The 8,235-nt window shown below is 41.8% G+C and overlaps 1 protein-coding gene across 2 annotated transcripts; it reads right to left on the bottom strand.

Annotated features, from left to right (window-relative positions):
* Window positions 1–993: 993 nt before the first annotated feature.
* On the bottom strand, window positions 994–7,134 carry LOC149306279 (jupiter microtubule associated homolog 2-like). Of its 2 annotated transcripts, none has more exons than XM_089540076.1 (5): window positions 7,043–7,134; window positions 6,424–6,572; window positions 4,949–5,091; window positions 4,700–4,757; window positions 994–3,320 (listed from the first exon to the last, which is right to left on the bottom strand). In XM_089540076.1, exons 1-5 carry the CDS (start codon window positions 7,087–7,089, stop codon window positions 3,145–3,147), a joined length of 573 nt encoding a protein of 190 aa, XP_089396202.1. In that variant the 5' UTR covers window positions 7,090–7,134; the 3' UTR covers window positions 994–3,144. The 2 variants fall into 2 exon arrangements, with proteins under 2 accessions (XP_089396202.1, XP_089396201.1); XM_089540075.1 differs by having other exon boundaries at window positions 994–3,326.
* Window positions 7,135–8,235: the final 1,101 nt, after the last annotated feature.

Here is an 8,235-nt window from a genome sequence, read left to right on the forward strand (position 1 = left end):
AAAAGAAAATTAATCTAGAGGCAAGAACAAAGAGAAATCATAAGAGGAAGAGATTTCAATGGAGTAGCATCTTAGATTGCTTTCATTTAAAATTACACGGTCTCTTACCAAAGAGATTTTTAAAACCACTACAGCAAAATCATTTGATATATCCCTGGAGATTCTGCAACTCAGTGTTAAAGAACAACACCATTTCCCCACAGGTTCCACAGGTGCATAGATCATACTCAAGGTCTATTTTTTCATATCTCCTACTTTAATTTCTCAAGTTCAAATGAAACACAAATGAAAGTACATAGACAACCATAGGGATGCTTCTTAAAGCATGTATGTGAAATATCTTAACACAAAAAACCAACAGAAATTAACAGGAATGTGAAGGAAGAAAAGACCTTTTTAAAAACCCAAGAGAAAGAATGACCAAGATGCTGAAATCTGGAACAACAACATTTGAAGGGCAGGGTATCAAAATTTACAAGCAGAAAAACTCGAACAATATTGTAATAATGTGAAACAATAGTGGTTTCAACCTTCAAAATTGCTGCCTATATTATTGAAAGAAAAGCATGTTGAAACATTAAATAATTCAAAATTTTCAAGAAATCTCAGAATCATTTGAGCAGTTTTATCAAGAATCATATACCTTACAGAATATACCAACTGAAAAGAAAAGACAACTACTTTAAAATAATACTATACCTCAAATTAAAGTTGAGAGAGTAACAGAAGCTCCAATAGCAGAGGAGCTTTGATTGCATTACCAGCAAATGAATAACTACAACCATTCAGAATTTAGATTGGGAACCTGCCACATTTGCTTAAATCACTCAAGTTCCAAGTAAACAGATACATGTCCATGGTAAATTATTGTTCGCCACACTTGGTGCAATTTTGACACTCCATATATCCTAGTATTAGTGAGGAAACCGAAGAAGTCACACACAGATACCACTTTAAAATCAAAGTCTGGAAGATCTATCATTTACACCATAATTGCATTAATAATACAAGTTTATTGAGCAGCACATGATTCAACACACTGTAGCTGCAGTTAACCAATATTAGAAAAGTACCCCAGGTGTACTCCTCCCCAGCCACCCCTTAAGAAAAAAAATGGCACACAGTAATAATTTAAGGCTTAGCTGTAAAACTGCTATCCAAAATAGAGGCACTGGTGAAAGTGCACCTTAATATTTTGTTCAGTCCCACGTAGTCCAAGCTTGGTCCTTAACACAGGAAGACGATAGTCCAAACACAATCCAATGATGTCAGAAAAGTAGGTTAAGCGTTTCCATGTTGCTCCTTTAACTTAGATCCTGCCAAAGCTCAATGTCCACAACCAACCAGACTTATTCACCAATTCACTGAAGCAGGGAGGAGAATCTATTATGAACTACAAATGCTAAAAGGTGAATGGGCACGCCCCACTCTCCCTTAGCAGAAGTTACCTTTTTTAAGTCAAGAAGGCACAATATTTCACCTAATGCCTCAGCATAACTCTTTGTTATTTTAACACTGGAACAGATCTTGTCGCTCAGAACCAGAAAGGCCACTAGCTCTTTAGTGTGACTGATAAACTCCTATACATGGTGGAGTTAAAAGGCAAGCCACTGCAGTCTAAGCACTTGATGGTGATAAATAATGAAGCATATAGTTTATGAGGAATTCCCCCCCCCCCACACACACACAGAAGAACCCTCCCTTTAATATAGAGATGGACCTTTGCAAGCCAGATGTTTTGGGCAAATGCTTCAAAGGTTCCCTATCTCTGCCCTAGTTTCTTCAACACCAAACCCACACAGTGTGATTACAGGAAATAAGGCAAAGTTATGCTAAATAAATGTAACCAACAAGTGCACCATAAGAATACTGTATTGTAAAAATCCTGGAACCATCCAATATCAGATGGTCAGAGAAAGACTGAGGCTGCATCCCCAATGCAGAAATAAACTTTAACTGCCATGGCTCAATGCTTGTTGTGGCACCAGAGCTCTGACAAAGTAGGCTCAATGCCTCCGAAACTACAGTTCTCAAGAATTCCATAGCACTGAGCATAACAGTTAAAGTGGTGTCAACCTGGATTATTTCTGCAGAATGGACGCAATCCAAGAGTCGCTACAACACAAAGCTATAACCAGGTGGGTTAATCCATGTCTCCAGATACTGTTGCCAAATCCTTGTCTAGGGATGTTACCTGTATTTTTAAATTAATGACATCTTCCCCAGCTCACAACACCCAGAACTTTTCTGAAGACAATGAAACTGAACAAAACAAACAGAAGACTGGGGTGAGCAACACGGTGTATTTAAAGGTACTGGTGCTGTCTCAAAGAGAACAAAGACCTGGCAACGTGACTTCCAGATCATTGGCAGAGGTAGCCAGAAGCAAAGACTGATAATGGAAGATGATAAAGGAAGGCAAATAAGACTAATGGAGTCAGCAGAGAATTATACAGGACAAGATGCTTTTGCAGGGCAGAATCAGATCAGTGCCTGGTGGGAGACAGAAAGGCACAAACAGCCTCTGTTTCGAGGGCAGTGATAGGATACAGCATTATCTTCTTAACCACTTCCTTGGGAAAAATTCTTATACACAATAGTGGTTTAGCAGTTCTTTCTACAAAATGTTCTGTATCATCGGTCACTGTCACTCAAATCACATCCCCTTTAACTAGCCTAGGAGAATTACAAAATTCTGAGACTGTTACAGAAAGTTAATGTGTGTGTGACTTGTCTTGACTACAATTCATTTCCAGTTCATAGTACTGCTGGAGCTTCAGTTCCAAGTTTGCAGCAGCCTCCTTCTCTACCGAGTAAAGATGAAATCCCTTCAAAACTGTATTACTTAATCTGAGCATCATGAAAGCAGTATGTGTTTTCAGTGAGAAGATGTGCTGCAGCCCATCACTGGAGGTTTTCTTAACCATGTTCAGAAAGCAACCGAGGTGCATGGACATGAAGGATTCTCTAAATTGTCTGAACTGTATCTTTTTAAAAAATTAACACATAAATGCCCAAGCTGATTTCTGCCATATACTGAATAAGCCAAACCACTTTCCTTCTTGAAGTATAATCACCTAGAAAATTTGGGCCTGTTTCTGTGCTGACTCCATTGGGGTGAAGGGAGCAGGTGAGCAGCTTTCCTTAATAGAATGCAATGCTGGATTTGCCTCCTGGGGGGTTGAGAACTTTGTTATGTGATCGTGGTCGTGGCCCCAGCCTGGGCTCATGATCTTCCACCTTGGGTCCAGACTCTTTGGTGCTCTCCTTCTGTGGTTCTCCCATTTTACTCATATCTTCCATGTGGGGTCTTTGGTCTTCTGTAGCTGCGTAAAATTAGATATTATTAGGTGGGCTAGAATATTGCTTTCCATGGTCTTTCAAACATCATGCTATAATTAGCACTCTGCTTCCATGTTAATGAGAAAAAGTACTGCAGGGATGGGAAAGGATTGTGCCATGCTCCTCCCAGACATTGCCATAATTTCAACAACATTCCCCCACTAAGACTTAACCCACGTCTTCTTCATGGTCTAGAAAGAACTTCAGAGGAAGTAACCACCGTCTGGACCATGAAGAAGACATCCACCAATGGGTTAAGTCTTACAGTTACTCAGAAAAGGCAGGAGTCATATGACTTAAAGAATGTCAACTATAACAGTCCTCTGGTTCCTCTCCCAGCTCTTTTCATATCAAAGCAAAGAAAGAATAATAGTAAAACTAAACAATATAAAAATATGAACTTCATTACCCAGCACAGTAATGTGGGGAAGAAAATGTTATTGTTGTTAACTGCCCTTGAGTTGTTCCCGACCCATGGCCACTCTGTGGATGAGACATCTCCAAGACTCCCTGTCCTCCACTGCTCTGCTTAGTTCCTGCAAACCCACACCTATGACCTCTCAAATAGAGTCTTCATCTCTTTCTGCTTCCCTCCACCTTTCCTAGCATTGCTGTTTTTTCCAATGAGTCATGCCTTCTCAGGATGTGTCATGGGTTTTTTTCATCACTCCTTCAATATGAAAGACATGGCATAGGAAGAGAGACAATACTACAATTTCTATTAGTGTCCTAAATCACTAACAGAACTGCTTTTATAGGAAAAACACACTTATCTTCAGACCAACATTTAGATATATGTAAATCATCTTGTGTATTGATTCCACTATCCCTTATCCATACCTGAAAATTTAGTATTCAAAGAGAAAAGTAATAGAAAAGTATCTGGAGTTACAAGGTTCTTGGACAGGCAAACTTTACAAAGACCCATGTTTTCATTTTCTTCCTGCTTTCCTCTGTATGTGTTAAATTGAGAATCACATAATAGTGGATAGTATGAATCTTGATCAGGGAAACACTGAATCAAAGCAATGTGTAGTGTGCTTGGGCCCAGCTCTAGCTTACTAGAGTAGTTGGGGAATTAAAAACCAACAAAGAAAGAATGCTTTACTTGTATTGTTCTGGACAAGCTGGAATAATGATGCAATGGGGAAAGAAAGGAGATATAGCAGAAGTAATGACCCAGAGGTAGACAGCTGGAGGCTTATAACACAGTGGCAGTTAATTGTCTCATGCTCTTAATATAGAGGTTGCATTACACACAAAAACCCACATCCTAGTAATGAATAAATAGAAGTGTCAAGATTAGTGATGCTATTGGGAAAATTGCTCTTCTTTGTGGAAAATTTGCCCCACTTACCTTTTGTTTTTCGTTCCTGTTGTGAATCACCTCTGTCATCCAAAATAACAGTGTGATCCTGGAGGAAGAGACCAGAGAATTATTTTTTAAAAAGAATGCATTTTAGGAATATATTGCCTTGTTTTTTAAAAAAAGGGCAACGGAGTCCTTTCGAACACGACAGGCATTATCATTCTCTGCTGGAGAACATTTCTTTTACAGACAGATTGTGAGTTCTTGTTGCAGGTTAAAGATATGTAAGGTTTTTACCTTGGGCTTGTTTGGGTATGCTTTGACAGTGCAAGAAGGCTGTGGAGATCCAAATATATTGCTGCTTTTGCCACCGGGGGGATTTGTAAGTTGATGTGAAGGTTTAGGTTTATGGTCCTCAAAAATTCCACTATCCTTTCCACCTGCAAGACAGGAAGTTACCAGGAAAGACTCTCTTCATTCAGATTTCTAGGCAAAGGCATGAGAAGCTCCAGCAAAAAGTCTCATATCAACAGTTTCAGTGACTATTGTCAGTTTCAGTGCCTGAGATTTACTATTTTCTTCTACAGTGTATGCTGACTTTGGGCCTAATAGACCAGGAATGAAGTGGGGACCAATGTGCAGCACTGTCAGTAGTAACAGCTCAAATAGCTGAGGAAGAAAACTTAACCACCTCTACCATTCCTGGGAACATTTCAATCTTTCAATTATCTTAGACAAAACGCTGTGATGTTAGAACAAAGAGATGGTTAAACTGAAGCTGTTGTGCTTTGACATATCATGAGATGATCTGAATCACTGAAACAAACAAACAAACCTAAAAAAATTACAATCTATTTATTTAATACAATTTAAATCCTACCTTACTATGTTAAGGAGCACATCTCCAATTTGCAACATAATGCAACACACAAAAACATCAGTAGCTAAATATCCAGTCCCATGTTCACCATCAATTCCTCCTGACACTGTACTGCAGATAGCTACCACTAACATATCAAGCTGCAGACACAAGCCAAGGATCTACATCTGCATGTAGCCCTACACATACAACCCATATCCTCCCACTGCCTGCCAGCTGACACGCCCCAGAAGGAGCTCTTGCTGCTGTCCCTAACTGGGAAAAGGAGAGGGAAGGGAATTCAGAACATGAAGAAGCAGTTGGTTTCAGCTCATGCGGTGGGGAGAGAAATTAGTGTGCTCTCAAATGTAGTGCACCCATCTTTTCCTTCCCCTGGGAGCCCAGAGCAGCCAGTTCTTCTCTGCATGAGTTGCCTCTCCTCTCCCTCCCCTTTCCTTTGGTAAGAAGCAGAAGCGCCTGGTCTTGACAGCTGTCAGGCAGTGAGTGCTTCTGCTTGATGGAGCAGAAAGGCAACAAAATGGTCTTCTGTGCCCCAAAAAGAGAGACCTGTGTACCCATAAGCTGCACTTATGAGCATATAAGTCACTAACAAGATGCCAGCCATAATGTCCAAATGGCAATTTTACCAAGTCTCATTACCCACTTTTCCAGTGCAGACCTGTCAGTTTAACATCCTGAATGCCCCACAAAAGTACACAACCTACCTTCAAAAGAAAGCATTGTGTTGAGCACCAACCATTTGTAGATGGAAAATGTTTATGTTCTCCACTTGAGCTGGCAAAGAGGACTGTGGGACCGTTCTGTACCAGACTAACAAAGAGTTAAAGGCATGCTGCTGAAAAAGCTAAGGCCAAGCCATCCCTGATGTGCTGAAGAAGGGGCTGCGTCTCACCTGGAGGGTTTGTCTTTCTGGGCAAGGCCTGGGGTTCTTCCCCTCCTCCGAAGATGTTGGAGGCCATTCGGTGGGGTTTGAGAGAGACGGACGCTTCTTCTGGGCTTCCAAAGATATTGCTGGAGCTTCCTCCTGGAGGTTTCGACACCCTGTTTTTCAGAACGATTCGTGCAAAAAAGGTCAGCCATTAGTATGTGTGTGTCTATATATATATATATATATATATATGTATGTTGTTGTCTTAATCCTACAGGAAAGCAAAAACCTGGGTGAGTCATATGTTGCCTAACACTAGTTTACAATCCACACTGGAGACATATAATCCGGTTTGGCACCGCTTTAACTTGTTGTCTGACTCATTGGCTATGGAATTCTGGGAGTTGGAGTTTGTTGTGGGGCCCAGAGCGGAGCAGAGCTCCGCTCTGGGCCCCACAACAAACTCCAACTCCCAGAATTCCATAGCCAATGAGTCAGACAACGTCTCTCTAGCCTCCCTCCGCTCTGGGCCCCACAACAAACTCCAACTCCCAGAATTCCATAGCCAATGAGTCAGACAACGTCTCTCTAGCCTCCCTCCCTCCTTTTCCATCCCCGAGGGAGCCGCCCTTCCTCGGCTTGCCTGGAGCTGGGCTTGGCCACGTCGGTCTCGGCCCCCTGGAACATCATGGCGCCGTTTGGAGGAACGCTCTCTCCCCGCGACCGCCTCCCTTCAGCGCCGGAGCTGCAATGGCTGAAGCGCCGCCGCCGGGTTCCTCAAGGGATGGGCCCCGGACACTTCTATTGGCCAGGGGAGACGTCGCTCACTGCAACTCCGACCAATGAGCGACGGAGACGGGTGACGCCCCTCCCTCCAGAGCGAGCTGGAGGCGGGGAAAGTTTCAAGACAAGGAAAAGAGGCGGGCGGGCGCCTGAAGGAAATTGCTACGCCAGTGACGTCACCACTTGGCGCCAAAATGTGAGGCGTCCTCCCTTTGCAAACCATAGTTCCTCACAAACCTTTGTTCCTCTATGGATCATCATAGTTAGGACATAAACAACTAGCAAAACAGTAAAATCACATCTTCAGTTTCAAACACAAGTCCTTTTCCCCATCTACATAGTTACTGCCATCAACTAAATTCAGTTTACAGCCAGTATGTAGCACCTTTGAGACTCACTGAAACATAGTGAATGGAATAACTGTGATTTACAAATATCAGTGAAAACTGTTACTGTGATTTTAAAATATCTGTGATTCAAAACTGTGATTTTCTGTGATTTCTGTGATTTCCGTGATTTTCGTGATTTCTGTGATCTGTACACTAGAGTGATACTGCTGCTACTGATCCAGAATCACAGAATTGTTTGTAGTAGTTACTCTGTCTTGTGACTGGAAGGTGGAAGCACCTTACCTACAAAGGACTGAATCAGTGATTTTCTGTTATTTCAGTGCTTCCTGAGTGATCTGTGAAAAAGTAGCAGCCAGTTCTGTGAAAATCACAGTTTGGAGCTCAGTAGCAGAATGAATCACAGTCACAGAAAAAGTAGCAGTTCACAGTTTGGAGGCTCAGTAGCAGAATGAAATCACAGTCACAGAAAAAGTAGCAGTTCACAGTTTGGAGGCTCAGTAGCAGAATGAATCACAGTCACAGAAAAAGTAGCAGTTCACAGTTTGGAGGCTCAGTAGCAGAATGAAATCACAGTCACAGAAAAAGTAGCAGTTCACAGTTTGGAGGCTCAGTAGCAGAATGAATCACAGTCACAGAAAAAGTAGCAGTTCACAGTTTGGAGGCTCAGTAGCAGAATGAAATCACAGTCACAGAAAAAGTAGCA

The sequence above is a fragment of the Sceloporus occidentalis genome, unplaced genomic scaffold (genome assembly GCF_023333645.1).
Source record: "Sceloporus occidentalis isolate IW3139 unplaced genomic scaffold, rSceOcc1.0.p SCAF_10, whole genome shotgun sequence".
Taxonomy (NCBI): domain Eukaryota; kingdom Metazoa; phylum Chordata; class Lepidosauria; order Squamata; family Phrynosomatidae; genus Sceloporus; species Sceloporus occidentalis.

Bases quoted from the DNA above. Each gene is read 5' to 3' on its own strand.
- LOC149306279 (XM_089540075.1), bottom strand. From the start codon at position 7,089: ATGATGTTCCAGGGGGCCGAGACCGACGTGGCCAAGCCCAGCTCCAG. The intron at 6,573-7,042 runs GCAAGCCGAGGA...TCTGAAAAACAG, and splicing joins GTGGCCAAGCCCAGCTCCAG to GGTGTCGAAACCTCCAGGAG. The intron at 5,092-6,423 runs GTGAGACGCAGC...CCTGTCTTGCAG, and splicing joins CAGAAAGACAAACCCTCCAG to GTGGAAAGGATAGTGGAATT.